General features: G+C 38.2%; 1 protein-coding gene across 3 annotated transcripts in view; it reads left to right on the top strand.

The window, feature by feature from the left end:
* The window catches only part of ADCY1 (adenylate cyclase 1), a 334,238-nt gene that overhangs the window by 168,288 nt on the left and 148,031 nt on the right, over positions 1-17,919 (top strand). For all 3 annotated transcript variants that reach the window (XR_003566882.1, XM_027837234.1, XM_027837233.1), the window contains exon 4: positions 5,455-5,566. Coding sequence is in view for 2 of the 3 variants with exons in the window: in XM_027837234.1 (XP_027693035.1) it covers positions 5,455-5,566 (112 nt within the window). In the remaining variant the exon portion in view is untranslated. The remainder of the gene's footprint in view (positions 1-5,454; positions 5,567-17,919) is intronic.

Raw genomic sequence — 17,919 nt, 5'->3', positions numbered from 1 at the left:
AGATAGATAGATAGATAGATAGATAGATAGATAGATAGATAGATAGATAGATAGATAGATAGATAATGTTAGTATAATTGGTTTCCTTTTTAATTCCATGTATTTTATTTTATGCATTTAAAAACATTATTCTGAGAAAGGGTCCATTAGCTTCACCAGATTGTCAAAGGATCCATGACACAAAATGGGTTAAGAACTCTTGGAAGGACTTGTTCCATACTATTTCCAAGCTGTGAGGCATGGGCAGAGTAATATAATGGAAAGATTGCTAAACTAGGTGAGGGGGTGTGCTGCTAAATGTTTAACCAGCTCAAACTATACACGGGACCCATTTTGAAGTTTAATTTACTTTGTTAACATTTTCTCCATAATTTTCCAAAGTCTAGACAATCAATAAACAGTAAATCAAGCCCTGATTTGTAGGGCTTGTCTATTTCTGAGGTCTACATACTGGCACTGAAAATTTAACAATCCGCTTGGATCCAACATAATGCTGCTTAGGAATTATAGCACTTGGATTCAGATCTCACTTCTGATATTTACTAATTTTGTGACCTAGGGCAAGTCACTTAAACTCTCTGAGCCTCAGTTCCTCATCTGGAAAATGAGAAGTTGCACTAGAAGGCCTGTAAGGTCCCTTTCAGGTCAAAATCTTGACTTAGTTTGGGATCTTTTTTTTCCCTTAATATAGGTTTTTGCTATAGTCAGACAGTTTCTATGACTGAATTTCCTTGATTATTTTACAGAAATTTCAATTTCCTGCTTAGACTCCCGTTTTGAACTGTTTTTTTTTCACTGTCCCTCTTATTTTATGATAATGTTTTATACTTATGCTGTACAGACTTGCTTATTGATTTTTCATTGTTATGGGCTTAAGTACTGATATCTTTAGCGTTACTGCACTCACTGGTAATCACAAGTTAAGCTAAAATTAGCACCATGTCTGTCTAGCAGTTGTACTGCTAGTGAAAAACGATGAAATTCAGTCCCCACAAGGGATTCCTGGGATTGGGTTTGCCTAATACACAAAGAGCTATATATGTTGGAGGCAGTTCTTTAAAAAACACATACAATTTAGTGGAAGAGTTTCTTTCCAGAGCATACAGAGATCTAGACAATTCACTGTCTTTGTTATAAAGATTATCTGAACCAGGGAAGCGTTCTAAAATCCCTACAGAGGTAAAAGGTAAGGAGAATACTTAGGACCTGGTAACTAGGCCTTTTCCTAAAGACAAAAAGATCCTTCATAGAACTCAACTGTAGTTCAATAGGGCTTTTAACTTCTACTCTGATTCCAAATAGAGTATTCCCCCCCCCCCCACTTCATCTCTCCCTCTTCCTTCCTCTTCGGCAGCTAGGTGACTCAGTGGATAGAGTGCTGGGCCTGTAATCAGGATGACTTGTGTTCAAATGTGACCTCAGACACTTACTAATTGTGTGACCCTGTGCAACTCACTTAGCCCTGTTTGCCTCAGTTTCCTCCTCTGTAAAATGAGCTGGAGAAGGAAATGGCAAACCACTCCAGTATCTCTGCTTAAAAAAAAATTCCAAATGGGGTGATGAAGAGTCGGACACCACTGAAATGACTGAACAGCACTACACACACACACACGCACACACACACACACACACACACACACATTTACTTCATAAGATAAAAAAGGCTTATTTTGGGCTTATGACCATCAAGGGTTCCCATAACTATATCCAAATGGCCTGAATCAATGTCTCCTTAATCTCTAATGCTTCATTCCAGGAAAAGGAATGGAAATGCCCAAGGTGTGAAGAGAGATGGTCACAACTGACCCTGAAGAAAGAGCTATCTGCCAGACTTTGAGCAGCAGGTGTTAATAGGCCTCTTCCCACTACACTGAGCTAAGGCTAAGAGATTTTTCAAGAGGAAGATTCACATGGTTCTGGGGAGAAACCATTTGACATGAATATGGCATGCCAATCACCGAACTGCTACAGTGATGACATGGTTCACTTATTTTCACACATGATTCTCCACCTCCCTTTTATATGACATTGCCGTAGCTGCCCCCTATACTCTAAATGCTCTCCTCTACCTCTTACAATCCCTGGGGTCCCTGAAGAGTCAGCTCAAATGCCATCTATAGGAAGCTTCTTCTGACCCACCCCAGTTCCTAGAGCCTTCCCTTCTAAACTATAATACTAGAAAGTATAAAAACATTAATAAGTCTAAAGAATTTCTAATAACAACAAACATTCAAATAGCACTTTGATTTAGCCTCATACAAACCCTGTGAGATGGGCAAAAAAAGTGTTCCCATCTTGTTATCTGCATCTTACAGTCAAGGAAACTGTGTCTCAGAGGGGTTAAGAGGCTACATAGGAAATAAGTGTCAAAGACTGGATTTGAACTCAGCTGTACTGACTCCAAGTGCAGCAATCTAACCGCTATCCCATGCTACCATCGGTCAGATCTGCTGAAATATTACATATTTCTTGTTGGTTTTGTTCAGTTGTTTCAGTCGTCCATGCAAATTAAAGTTGTCCAACTTTCATGACCCCATTTAAGGTTTTCTTGGCAAAGTTACTGGAGTGGTTTGTCATTTCCTTCGCCAACTCATTGAGGAAATTGAAGGAAACAAGGTTAAGCGACTTGCCCAAGGTGACTCAGCTACTAAGTGTCTGAGGCCAGATTTGAATCTTCCTGACTCCAGGCCCAGTGCTCTATTTACTGTGCTCCCTAGCTTCCTGCGTATTTGTACCGTGACTCCAACATACAAAAATGAAGTAAACCAATTCACAGAAACTTGTGTGATAGAAGAAAATTCTGATGAAAGTGTCAAACTCCTTTTGGAATTGTTGTAATACGACCTGAAAGGTTTTGTAAAAACAGCATCAACATTTGGCAGAACTTAAATCCCCTAGTTCTAATGTATGCCATTATTTTACCTTTCCTAGAATGAAACTTTAGAGAGTAAGGAGGCCCTGATTCAGGCCGCGTGGACATTGTTAATGGGCAGCTAGGGGCGCAGTGGAGAAAGTCCGCACCCTGGAGTTAGAAAGACTTATTTTCCTGGGTTCAAATCTGGCCTCAGATGCTTATTAGCTGTGTGACCCTGAGCAAGTCATTTAACTCTGTTTGCCTCACTTTCCTCATCTGTAAAATGAACTGGAGAAGGAAATGACAAACCACTCCAGTATCTCTGCCAAGAAAACCCCAGATGGGGTCATGAAGAATGGACGACTGAAAAACAACTCAAAAGGACATAGTTATGGGAACCCTTGGTGGTGATAAGCCCAAACCAAGCCTTTTTATCTTTTAAAGTATGTGTGTGTGCACACAAAGATATTTGTATCTATGAAAAAAGAGCATTGATTTGGAATGAGGGAACCTGAGTTCAGAGCCTTATTACCAGCATGACATTAAGCAAATGACTTAATTTTCCTGGGCTTCTCACATAAAATGAAGGAGTCAGATGAGATAGACTCCAAGGTCCCTTTGTGTTCTAAGTTTGTGATCCTGGGATCCTTCTGAGAGGGAGAAAGATGGAAGAGAGAGGAAAATTAAGCTAAATAAGATAACATCAGGGAAAACCATTGGCATTATGCTAATAATAGAAATAGAACTAAAGAGAGAGGAAAACACTATATAAATGTGGTGTGCCTCTGAAAATGATTAGTCATTTACATAAATTGCTTATTATTTATGCATAATTATCATATGGCAGACAATTTTCTTTATCATTAAATATGTCAAATTAACTTGTGTACATTGTTATAACACCCAGGCTTATTCCCCATCATTTATTGCCTACATAACGTGGTCATCTGTACACAATTAAAAAAAAAACTCAGAGAAAACATTGACCATTAAGGATCTTAAGAATCTTCACGTTTACTGACTAGGGGAAGTTAATGCTGATATGTGGAGATGAGGGCTGGGGAGTCAAAGCTGGGTTGTGTGTGTCCCAAGGCACAGAATCTGGTTCTGAGCAACTTAAAACTTGGCAGTGGATTAAGTTAGCATGCATTTATTAAGCACCTTTTAGGTACCAGGGCTCTGTGTCAAGTGTTGGATTGGAATCGTATCCTCCCTGGACTCCTCAGATTACTGCGGGTGTATGTTTGATCTCACCAAGTATCCTCACCAGAAGATCAGTCTTCTACAGAATGTTCATGGCTAGTTGCCTGATTTTTTGTCCTATTGCTTCTCAACTATTCAACTGTATGAACATAACTGCACTAGGTGATGGGGGTATAAAGACAAAAAAAACAAACAGTAGTGAATGCTCTGCTCCAACAGTGGCTGACATTTGAAATAGAGTTGGGTTGTCGGGGGATGAGTAGAGCAAACAGCCACGCATGTTCAATGTTGTTTTGCGATAGTGCCACAGAGTTTCCAAAAGCATTTTGTAGGAGCAGAAAGTGAGTATGTGATCATAGGTTGAAAGCTTGATAGGGTGGTGCAGTGGATGGAGTCAAGAAAACCTGAGTTCAAATCCAGCCTCAGTTACTTCCTAGCTGTGTGACCTTGGGTAAGTCACTTAAACCTCTCTTTGTCTTAGTTTCCTCATCTGTTAAATGAGCTGGAGAAGTAAATGGCGTAACACTCCAGTATCTTTGCCAAGAAAACGGGGTCACAAAGAGTCAGACACAACTGAAACAACTGAACGAAAACAGCAAATATGTAATCTTTCAGCTGACCTGACCAAAGTCTTAATGACTTTGTAATGTGAAGAGGCAGTGTGGATTATAAAATGGGCATAACAACAGTGCCTTCCTCTCACGGTTGTGCTGAGTATCAAATGAGATAATATTGTAAAGCGCCTAGCACATTGCTAACACATAATAGGTGCTCAATAAAAAGTTAATTTATTGATTGACCTTTATACATCATTTAATCTCAAGCTTCTTAACCTGAGATCCATGAACTTTTCTTTTTAAAAATAAATGGATAGTTGTACTTCAATATAATCAGTTTCCTTTATAGTCCTATGTATTTTATTTTATGTATTAAAAGCATTCTGGAAGGTGATCTATAGGTTTCACCACACTGCCAAATGAGTGCATCACACACAAACATGTTAACGTCTTAACAAAAATGTTAAGAACAACTGATCTAGTCCACCCCCTCTCGTTTTCCAAATGAGGAAACTGAGGTTCAGAGTAACTCAATGACCTGATCAAGATCATCCATCTAGTAAGTAGCAAATGGAGATTCAAATGCAATGCCTCTAACTCCAAATCTAGCACTTTTCCCAGTATTCCACTGGATGAGGCTTTCCGAACTTGGAATAGGCCTTAACTTTTTCCCGAAAAGCTGTCACAAACAAATTGAATCAGATCTCAGAATGTTGAGTTATTCAGGGTTCTCCAGCTACTTTGTGTGCATTTCTGAACTGTATTCTATTTGGGAGTATTATGAGTTTGGAGAACACACATGAACACATGTCACTAATGTTTCCTTTTTTCTCTTTGCAGCATTTTGTTTGCAGATATTGTGGGCTTCACTAGTTTGGCATCCCAGTGCACTGCTCAAGAGCTGGTGAAGCTTCTGAACGAACTCTTTGGGAAGTTTGATGAATTGGCCACTGTAAGCATATCTTTTTTTCCCCTCCAATTCAATTTGAATTGCTTTATGAATAATAATGTCCCAGGTGAATTACAAATGTTTGAAATAGGAAATAGACTGATTGCTAAGCACTGTTGGATAGTAAGACCCATAAATCATGAATTTTCAGAACTTAAAAACTGCATTAATCCTTTTCCTGGGGCTGAGCAATGCATTTACTAGATAAGAAAAATACATAGAGTATGTCTGAATATATATACATACATATGTGTGTGTGTGTGTGTGTGTGTATGTGTGTGTATATATGAATACACACATATATGATGTTGAAAAGCCAATGCAGCTTTGATTAAAAAAAACCTTTAAAAGTGAGAATTTTGAATTTATCTTATTCTTGTGTGAGTAAAAGAGTCCAATAAAAAAAAACAAATATATTTTGCGCTGCCTACAATTGACTAGATGGTAAAGCTATCTGAAAACAATCAGACTCGTGGTAGGTAGGAGGGTTCTGTTGCCATTTATTTGAGAGAAGTTTGGAGTCAATACAGAAACACCAGGATCCCAAGAGACGGGATAGTTACCACCCTCCTCCACGTTTATGCTACGCTTGGGTAAACGTCTCATTGAAATGTGTCTAACTGTCATAAAGACATCATTTTTGATAACTTTGATAACACTTAGCCCAGTGGTAAAGGGATACCCGGTGCCATCTTTTCTAGAGACAGCTTATTCATTAGCTTAAAATAGTATCTAAAAAGCAGGAAAAAGAGGGCCATGAACGATCAATAGTGGTTATCACAAAGCCTTGAAACTAAAACATTAAAGGCAAAGAGAACCCCTCAATTCCTCATTCAGAACCTCTTTTTTCCTATTTTAGACACAGCTCTAACAAACTCGGTTATCTGTTTTTTGTCCCGAATCCTATCAGAAGGATAGGGGAAGGGGAAGAGGGAAGGAAACCAAAGGCAGGCACACCTAGAACAGTAAAAAAGTGGCAACCAATCATGACCACCTATGAGTAAATGGGAAAACTAAGTTTAACCATTAATTCAAGTTTAATACCCTATTATAATATTTAGATGGTTTTGAGCCTAAAGGCAATATTTTATGGAGTTTATATTAAGTTAGAACTTGAGATCGCAATTACTCAGTGCTCCATGTTTGGAAAATCTCTAACATTTAGACAGAAGTTTAGCTCTATGCCTTATTTTATACTTACATTTATTTCTAACTAACCCCTGGCCTGCAAAACTCAGCTCAACTGAAAACAGCTCAACTTGGGAAAAGAAGTAAAATATATTAATATGTCTGTTAATACTTAGGCACTGAGAGAAGAAGTTGAGGGGAGAATAGACCTTTTCTTAGAACTTTCTTCGGTGGCATCTGCCTGAATCTGAGCATCTATATAGGGCTATTGACCCTTTTTGATCTCTCCTTTTTCTGCTATAGCTTTATCCCACTTCATCTTTCTTCTTTTGCAGATTCTTTCTGAGTCAGCTCTCGATGTCCCTAAGATTTCCTCTCCATATCCAGACCCTCAGAATCTTAGTTCTGAACTAAGTCTTAGTTTTCTGCAAGTGCCTCAGGGCTTGTCCAAGTACCTTACTCAATCTGAACAGACTTCCTGTTGATTTTAACTGGCATGTTTTTGATTGATTCAAGGTGTCCAGACCGATCTAGGAGTGTTCATACCTAAGGTGGATCTTTTTAAGTGGGGAGGGGGAAATCATGGATTCTGCTCTTACACAAGACTTCAAAAATCAAACTTGAGGCGTTTAGTAGAGGGGCAAATGGTACCTGAGAGTCTTATTGTACTAATGGTGTCATTATTGTCATTCATTGTAATGATCCTATGTGATTTTTTTAAAAGTTGACCATCTATTATCATCTGTTAAGAAGATGAGGAGGTTCTTAATAAAATCAATTGTATCAGAATACAAACTTGGAAAAAAAGTGCCCATAGCCCACTTTAAGTATAATTGGCATTATTTAACATTTTATCCATCACTTTCTTATATGTAGATGATCAATAAGACAATAAATCAAACTTTGATATGTGACATCTGCAAATTTCTAAGGTTTAAATTCTCAAACTGAAAATTTGACGAGTAGATCACCTAAACCGGTTCAAGCTAGCTTCAGCACAACCCTGTTTCCTCTCTATTTGAGGAGTCTAAATTAAAAAAAATAAGCAAGGTAGTTAAATACAATATTGTTAATGGGTGAGGATTACTAAAAGGTGACAATAGTGTTTTAGGAATTTTAGAACTATGTCCCTCAATAATTGTTAAATTTTTTAAAATGATAAATCATGGAAGTAAACTGCATTTATGTGGAAAATTCACTTGTATGGAACAGCTTTTTACCCAGTAATACTACCTGGATAAATGAGGTGCAATGTATGATAGATTAAAAACAAAAAAAACTCTAGAGGAAAAAAGCATGTGGTTTATGACAGCTGTGTAGCAAAGGTATAAGAAACAAAGGAAAATAATGGATTTCTAGAATGGGTAAGTTAGGGTATAATTGTTCTCACTACAAAAAAGAGTTATTTTTTTTTTAAACCAAAAAATTCAATACACAGTTCCTTTGAGTAGCGACTTCCCTAGAGCAATTCAAGAAAATACAGTTCAAAATATGAAAATATGTATCCATACCTATGATGTAGACACTGTCAAGGATAGCAAAGAAAAAGGATAAAATGCAAATGCTAAAGTTCAAGGAAAGAAAAAATATTTTTAAATTAAAGATGAAAATGGTAGTTGAGGAAGATTAATTTGGGGGTAATAAACAAGATGGACTGTGGTGAGCAGTGAGGCTAGTTAGTTAGAAGTCTGTTATAAAAATTTGCATGATGGAGGCCTGAAGTTGAAAGTAATTGGCATGCAGAAGAAGGCTGGATGTTACAAAAGAATTTATTGGAAATTTAAAGGAAATTATTGACAGGTCTTGGGAACAGATATGTTATGAGGTCATAGGGTGAATGACAGAATTAAAAACAGCAATGTTTAGGCCAGGGTGACCAGGAAAATGATTGTGTCATTGACAGAGGATGAAATTAGGGTATAGTCCCAGTTTTAGGAGGAATGGGATGAGTTTAATTTGAAACATGTAGACTTTGAAGCAGCCATGGAGTCTGAAAGAAGATATGATCAGTGGATGTCTTAATGCAATGAAGCTTGCTGAAGCTCCAGATTCCAAAGGAAACACAGAACACTTTATAAGGCAGAGTCAGTAAGTAAAGGAAGGCTTCTTTATTGAGGGGCAATACTCACTGTAAGAATGGGCAGTCAGAGGATAGGGGCCACAGGTAGAATTGGGCACCCTGAAACTGGTAAAATCCAGGAAGGTTTGAGAGGGTTCATATCTGGGTCAAGTAGGAGCAGGCATAGTGAGGGAAGGGGAGAAGCAGGGAGCTAAGACCTGAGACTGGTGCTGATTCATGGTGGGGAAGAATACCTGGGGGTTTGGCCGCTAATTGATATTCAGTCTCCTGGGTTGCATAAAAGGGGGCTTTGCAGAGTCACTGTATGCCTTATCGTAGCAAAGTGTCTCTGGGGATTTGAGCCTCCCTGGAGGCATCTTCATTTAGTCAAGTGGGAAGGCTTCTGGGGGTCCTTACAGTAGACATTTGGAAAAAGGACTAGAATATGAGGTCAAGGTGAAAAATATGGGATATTGTGGTGGAGAGAGCAATGAATTTAGTCAGAGGACCTGTTGATAACTCTTGACTTTGAGTGAGCTATTTTGCTTCAAAGTGAAGGGGTTGGACCAGGCTATTTCTCAGGTCCTTTTAAATCCTACAATTCTATGTAGGTTTGGGAGTCACCTACACTTGAGATAGAGGAGATCTCAAAGAGAAAGAACAGAGATAGAGAAGAGTTGTGGCTCCTCCTCTATCACTTTTCCTAAAAGTTCTATAATGAAAAGAAAGAGGAATTGGGATGGTCACTAGAGGGTGCTGCAAGGCCAAGGAAAAGTTTGTTTTTGTTGAGACAGAGTAGAAGAGCCCCAGAAAAAAGTCGATTGTAGATGGTAGAGAGTATATGATAAGAAAACAGATGCTAGAGGAAATAAGGCTACAGTGGGATGGGACTGAGAGTACACATGGAGTGCCTAGCTTTAGGAAGGTTGAAGGATATATCAAATAAGATCAAGTTTGTAAAGCACTTTGTAAATGTTAAAGTGTTATATATAAACGCTATCATCATCATCACTACTACTACTACTACTACTACTACTACTACTACTACTACTACTCCTCTTATCTCCCTTTGAGACTGGAAACAAGCTATAGTTGAAAAGAAAGAAAGGAAGATGAAGAAAATTTGTTTCTGAAGGCATCAGTAGACAAGTCTGAATACTGGATTTTGAATTTTTGTTTTGTGCCTCATCTTCCACCAGTAACTTTCTACCTGGGAGCAAAAGCTGAGAAGGTCTTATAGGAATGATTCTGTACAATCTTCATCCTCTGAGAGAGACAGAGAGAGAGAGAGAGAGAGAGAGAGAGAGAGTGTGTGTGTGTGTGTGTGTGTGTGTGTGTGTGTAGAAAGTGTAGTGTAATAAAACAGGCACCGGTTTTAGAGTCAAAGAACCTGGGTTCAAATCCCCTTCTTTATACCTGTGTGATGTTAGCCAGTTGACATTAATGGGCCTCAGTTTCTTAGTTGAAAAAATAGGGTGGTTGGACTGGATGATCTCTGAGGTTCCTTATGATTCAATCCTATGATTCTATGAATGGAGTCAATATATGGTAGTAATTAAGAACAATTAATAGGCCCTTAGGGAAAGATCTCTTGTAAAAAAAGAAGATGAGTTCAGCATTGTGATCTGAAGTAATAAATAGCCTACTTTGTTAAATCAGTGTCTACAGAAACTAAATCCAAATACAATGTATGAGGTGGGAGAGGGTTTTATTTTATTTTATTTTTCCTTGCCGGAATCTAAAGCTGAGGAAGCCAGCACATAGTCAGAAAGGACACACTATAGTAGGGAAAGAATAGGCAATAGTGAATGGAGGGTTTCCGTTTCATCTCTCAACTTCTTTGTCAAAACTGTTCTTTTGTGATGGAGCATACTCACTAGTCACGTCCTCCTTGCTCTGCTGCATTTGGATTAATTCATGGTTATAGAACTTCTCTGGTTAATATAGCCCAAGTCCAGTCATGTAAGAAAGAGATCCTAAGGCATTAATGAGAGAAATGAAGAAGTGACCCTATGCAGGGTGTAGCTACCAAGGATGATGTGAGGACAATTGAGTAGTCTGGAAACTGGGGTGAGGGTGAAGAGCGATTTCAGTGTCCCTGGAGAATGTGAAAGGAAGCAGTAGCAGAGTTGAGGTTTGAAAAGAGAAGCACCAAGTTTGAGATATTTCTTGGTAATAAAAACGTTGAGTCCATAGACCCCAGGGAGTAAGATTTATTGCTATATAATACAAAGGTAGTTTAGTATACACTGATAGCCGATCACCGAAGGAAGCAATCACAGCCATTTGTTGGAATGGATACAAGTCAATACCTATTAAAGCATTTAAAGATCAATCAATTAGTCACTACTAATTTACTAAGAGCCTACTGTGTGCCAGTCACTCTATTATGTCTTTGAGGATAAAAAGAAGGCAAAAACATAATCCCTGTCCTTAGAGAGCTCACATTCTTAGTGTCTGAGGTCAGATTTGAACCCTGGTCCTCCTGACACCAAGGCCAGAGCTCTATCTGCTGTGCCACCTATCTGCCCCTAGACAGTCTAATGAAGAAGACAACTTGCAAATAATGATGTCTGCCCAAGATCCTATACTTTGCAAATGGAAGGTAGTCTCAAGGGAGGAAAGGAGAATGAGGAAAGTCCTTCTTTAGAAGGTGGGATCTGAACTGAGTCTTGAAGGAAGCCAAGAGACAAAAGGGACCCAAAAGGCATCTTGTTGGACTTCTTCATTTTATAAATGAGGAAACAGAAGCCTAGAGAGGCTAATTGATTTTCCCAGGACACACAGATACAAAGCGACAGAATGTGAATTTGAACCGAGGTCCCCTGACTCTAAATCCAGCACTATTTTTCAAATTTTGCCACATTGATATCATACTTTTCTATTCAAAAGATTGCATTCCACACAAAAAACCCTGTGAGCAGTGCAAGTAGTACCAGATGTTGGCATAACTCTTGCCTCTTTCCTTCTGGAAAACCACAAGGGGTCTGCCCGATATGCGGGCACCTTCTAGATCAAGAGTTCTGAACTTCTTTTTTTTTTATCATGGGCCTCTTTGGCAGTCTGAGGAAACCCATGGGCCCCTTCTGAGAATAATTTTTAAATGCAGTAAAATCAAATACATAGTATTACAAAGGAATACAACTGTATTGAAACCGTTATCTCTCTATACACATATATGTATATATGTAAATGTATATATAGTGTGTGTGTTTGTGTATATATGTATATATATAATATACACACATACACAACTGTGTGTGTGTGTGTGTGTGTGTATTTCTCAGACCCTAGATTCAGAACCCTTTGATCCTTTGCCAATGGAACATGAGCTGGCCCCGTCATCATTCCCCACTCTTCCTATGTGTCAGGCTTATCTTTTCCTCTAAACATACATTTCTCTCATGAAATCCTTTATACTTCTCATCCACAGACCCTCATTTTTATCATTTCAGCCTGCTCACACCCAAAATCCACCTCTCTTTTGCCCTTTGGATGATGCTCGATTCCATTTCTTTAGAGAATGTGGCATTCCATGAATCATAGTCTAACAACATCACTAGAAGAATACTGGTATTAAAAAGATGGGCTTTTGTCTCAGGGAGTGTCTTTAGATCAATAAAAGAACTATGTACTCTCCCAAAGGAAATCTAAACAACTCTTCTTCTTCTGTTCATTTTTGGGTATATTTTCAGTGTCTAAGATGCATGTACATTATATACATTATATATAATGTATATACATTCGCTCCATGGACTGCCCCTCCAACTGCATGCAATAGGCAAAATAATAGGTATTCCTCATCCTCTTTGTGTGTTGTAGAACCTCATAAATGAGATCTACCATCACTCAGAAGAATTGGGGGTAACCATCCACAAAGGGCTTCTTCCTTAATGCAACAGTACTTTAACATCACTCTCATTCATGTGTCTTTGCCAAAAATCATTGGATTGTTGAAGTTTCAGCTATAATTTTTTTAACTGAAAAGAGGCATCTTATGAAACTTATTGTATCTTTTAAGATTTGGAGAGCTGAATAGTGTCTTTGATTAGGCTAAAGCATATTACAGTTGAGGGACTGAGTAGGAGAAGCAGCCAAAGGATTTCATCAAACAATTCAAGATCCCTTGATGGGAAATACATTTTTTTTTATTTAAAGAGGTCTTTTTTTTTTTAAGAACAGAGATGTTTCAAGGAAAGCTTCTTGAATAATGTGTTTCAATGCATAAAATAAAATACAAGGCTTATGAAGGACTATATTGAAATATAGTCATCTCTCTTTCTATATGTAATACACACATATAATATACATATTTTATATTATTATTATATATAATATATATTACAATATTACATATTTTATATGTATATTATATATACGTATATATGTAGTTCAGTTTCCAAATTAGGAATTCCTGCCTTAAGGCATCAGAATAGGCTTTTAATGGTGGACTGTATTTACATTGGAGGAAGGTGAGGGTGGAGAATCCATTTTTAAGGGTATTCAGGATATTGGAAAATAAAATTTTAGTTTCCCAGAGATTTACCCTCAGGTTGAAGAATGAATGAATGATTAATGAATAGGCATTTATTCAACACTTACTATGTGCCAGATAGTATGCTAAACGCAGAACTGGAAGTCAACATGAGCATTACATGGGCTCAGTAACCTTGACTTTTAAAACTCTCCAGTGAGTGGGACTGGCACTCACATAAAAGAGACATGTGATTGTTGGGTCAGCGAGCAAAGCCCATCTCCCTGTGACTAACACTATTCTACTAACTCATGTCATTTGGGCTCTTAACCCAGTTCACATTTCTCTCTTGTATTACCTCTCCCATACTTTTGGATGTCTTGCCTTTCTCTTATGACCTATGCTTCCTTACAGCCCCTGAGTCAAAGTCAGTCTTGCTTCATTTGCAAGTATAATCTTAGTTTTGTCAGACAGAAAGGAATTCTCTTTGCTCGGTTCCCACACTCTATGGAGGACAGATGTAAGGAAGCAAGGCAATAATGCATGCTGGGAAGTAATAGGCCCACAAAGAAAGAATATGCCTTGAAGGTGAAGGCATGGTCCATAAAAGAGATCCAAGCAGGTCAACAGGCCCAGCTGAAGATGAAGCTAAAAATTACCAAAGGCAAAAGATCCATAGGACACAAAGTTATGGACCAAGTCCATGGGGAGAAAGTCCAAAGCTGCAGGAAAGTCCACCTAGAAAAAGGCCAGGATAATACCCTGTAGTGGAGTGAGGATTAAGGGTCAACCACTCCCTATTGTCTCACTTGAGGAATCAACCCAAGCTTGCATTCTTCCATGGTGGCAAGGCCCTTCTCACTTTCATTGGTGCATGAATGAATGAATGAATGCATGAATGAAACAACATTTATTAACTGTTTTATTATGTATAAAGCATCACACTATGTGCTAGAGATGCAAATAGAAAAGTGAGATGGTCCACATTCTTAAGCACCTCACATTCTAGTATAGGAAACAACTCATATGGTAGATTTTATCTGCAAGTCAGGTTGTCCCTCTGGACCTGTTATAGTGGAACAGAGACACCGAGTAGTTAACATTCATGCAACAATTTATTTAGCAATGAATACAATTGCAACAACAAATCGGGTTCTAGGCTTTTGGTCCAGAACCTTGGTTTCTACATTTATCATATAACTGAAAGAAGTAGAAAAGCAGGATTATAGGAATTGAAACACTTGATTACTTATTGGTAGAGGGGATCAAGAGACACTGAGGTGAGAGGTAGGGAGTAGTGTTGCAACCTTACTGTTTTGTGACTTTCCCATGATCAAATGACCTACAAAAAGTTGAAACTTAACTTCCTAATATGACAGATAAAAGCAAACTGGACTCACTCATGCAGTTTTTAATCTAACATTTCCCCCACCGCCACCTTTGATCCTGGGGTTTTCAATTGCCAGTATCACTTATTTAAACACTTTATGTATTAGAGATTTCTGGACAGAATGGTAGTCTATCTCAAGGGGCATCAAAGGGATGGGGTGAGAGGCACGGTGAGTACAGACAGAATCATAATCTCATATATCCCCTAAGGAGATGAACCTTGTTAAACATACTCTGTTGGTAAGCTAAGTCAAGCTACAGATCAAACTACTTAGAGGACTTACCTTGGACCACTTTGAGAGGGGAGATTTACATATCTCCCATGTGACCAAGAAAACTCAGCAAGCATAGAACACCACGAGACAAAAAGTTGAAGCAATACAATAATGTTCATCAATATTAAACAACATCATGTTTCCTTGTAACCTGGTAACCCACTCCCAATGTCCATCTAATCAACACATTTCATCTTGAGTCCCAGATGTTTTGGGTAGTTGTCTGGTCCCTGGAAACATTTTCTCTTGGACATTCTGGAATACATCTCATTCTTAGGGCAGTTCTGAAGGAGGCTCTTTCTAGTCACTTGCAGATATTCCTACATAATTCTGTTCAACTCTTCCAGTAACAAGACTCAATCAATTTAGTACAATCTTCTAAGTTTGGTTTGCCAATAACAAGTTCACTTGGTGAAAACTAGCTCAAACCTTATGGTTCCAGTCCGATTAACAATAGAAGTACAAGAAGAACATCTTATTAGGAACCCATAATTCACGTGAAGCTTCCGATAATGTCCATTTTCACATACCACTTGCTGTTTCTATCTTTACCTGAACTCTGTATCTGATATGGACACAGGTAAAGGAAGAATCATAAAAATGAATCATGAAGGCCTGACTCAGAAAACGAATACTTCTGTCTTTTAAAATTATCAGAGATCTCAAAATACGAAAATAATTTCACTTTCTTTACAATTATCATGCAATTTTATCTGTAGAATCCTTAATCCAATTTTGAGAACTTGTTACTAAAATATATTCAAGGCGTATATATCTTTTATAAACATTTGGAAACCAACGAGATACATATTATTGTTGTTTAGTCAATCAGTCTTGTTCAACTTCTCGTGACCTCATTTGGGATTTTCTTGGCAAAGATACTAGAGTGGTTTGCCATTTCCTTCTCCAGTTTATTTTGCAGATGAGAAAGCTGTGGCAAACAGGGACTTGCCCAGGGTCACACAGCTAGTAAATGTCTGAGGCCAGATTTGAACTTGGAAAGATGAATCTTCCTGACTCCAGACCTGGCAGTTTTAATTCCAGGAAACCTTCAGCCTCACATTCCCATCCCCCTGCTTTGGAACTTGGGAGGCCCTAAAGGTTGGAACATGTCCTTCAAATGGTCCCCCAAAGATAGAGTATTAGCAAGGCCACTCAAATAATTTCATGCTCCAAATGTACTTTTAGTAGTTCTCATTTGGTAAATGTTGTAACTTGAGAGAATATTGTCTGTCTGAAATTGTGAATATGCATTTCTCTAAAAGCTTCTCAAATCATTCTTGTCTCAATGGGATCAAACCCTTCTCAAAACTCTTTCCAAAAACTCCAGACCCCTTGCTTTCAACCCTTCCCCTCCACCATTTGCACTGTTAGTACAAACAGACTTTTAACTTACTTCAGCTTTTCTACCCATTCTCCTCTCATTCCTACTTGCTTAAACTTTCTTTCTTCCTTTTCCTTTTATATCCTTCCAGTGGTCTTTGATTAAAGCTTACCAACTTTGAAACTAACTTTTCATTTTGTACTGTAATTCCTTTCTTCTCTTTACCTTCACTACTTTCTTAAGACCATATCATCTTATTTCTTATTTTTCCTTAAAATAAATTATACAAAGTGGTACCCCAAAACTCAGTAACATAGTTCAGCATTTATAAACATTAAAACTACAATTTGGAAGTTTATACTAGAAAACATACGTTTCAATCAGAAATTTAGTCTCTAGTTTACAGTGTCATGAGTATCTGTATACTAGAGGAAAAGATTACCTTCCCTCTTATCTGTCTTCAAATCTACAATCTCCAACTTTCTGAGGATTTTGAAAGTTCCTTAGAAAAGTTTTCACTCTTTGCACTCTTATTCCATTGGCTGGTTAGGACATAGGAAGAAGTTCATTTGATTAACCAAGACACAAAACACAGACAACACAAAATAGACATGTAGATGCACTTGTTGGTGAAGTTTTTGCTTCTTATTTTGCACTCAAAGTTTAATCAAAAAGTCAATGTGCACAACTTTCTAAAAGCCATCTCAAAGACTTTAATTTGCAGTAATTTAAAGTCCCTTCTTCAGGCCAAATTTGGGATCTATTGAGATTCTTATGTATCTTAGACCAATCCTTGCATAATTTGAGAGCCCTATAGGAAGCTTCCTCTGATCCCAGGCCAATAAGAACTTACCTAGTGGAGTATTGGTTGGCTTACTAGAGCTGATATCTATAGTACCTTTGCCAGGGGCCACTCACCCCTAAGGAGATAGCCATCTGGATATGATTTGGGAGGATATGGAGGTCTGGGCTTGGGTGGTTCTTTGCCAAGTAAGTTCATCAGTGGAAAACTTATCAGAGTGCCCCACGGTGTCCCTTCAGTGAAGTTCTGGTCATCACATGGAGACTCACAGTTTCAGTCCCTTCATGGTCACCATAACAGTTATGGTGTAATAAAAATATAGAGTAGTTACATCTAGACAATTACTTATTTAACAATGAATGCAGTTTCAGAAACAAATTGGGTTCAAGGCTCTCACTATCACAAGGAACCAGAACCTTGGTTTCTATAGTTCCTATATAATTGAAGGGAGTGGAAAAACAGGATTGTAGGGATTGAGATACCTGGTTTCTTATTGGTGGAGGGGATTGGGAGACACTGAGGTAAAGGTGGGTGGTAGTCTTGTGACTTTTCTGTCTTGTGACTTTCCCATTATCAGGTGACTCACAAGAAGTTAGAATTTAACTTCGCAAAATGGCAGATAAAGGCAAAGAGTTGCTCATGCTATTTTTAATGTAATACTCCTAAGGGTGCAGTGGCAAAGTACATAGTAATTGCTTATCTTTAATGTCATTTAGCCTGACAAAAATCATATCATATCCCAAAAGGGATTGCTTCCCAGGACCAAAAGCATTGGTATTCCTAAGTCTTCCGAGCCCAAGGTGTGTGGATGTTTCCATTGGGGTCTGAGGAAAGACAACGGTCAAGGTATGTGTGTGAGTGTGTGTGTGTGTGTGTGTGTGTGTGTGTGTGTGTGTGTGTGTGTG

This window comes from Vombatus ursinus, unplaced genomic scaffold, assembly GCF_900497805.2.
Source record: "Vombatus ursinus unplaced genomic scaffold, bare-nosed wombat genome assembly UNPS02014820.1, whole genome shotgun sequence".
Taxonomy (NCBI): Eukaryota; Metazoa; Chordata; class Mammalia; order Diprotodontia; family Vombatidae; genus Vombatus; species Vombatus ursinus.
Note: the sequence above shows the minus strand (reverse complement) of the source record. Positions and strands in the feature narration are given on the sequence as shown.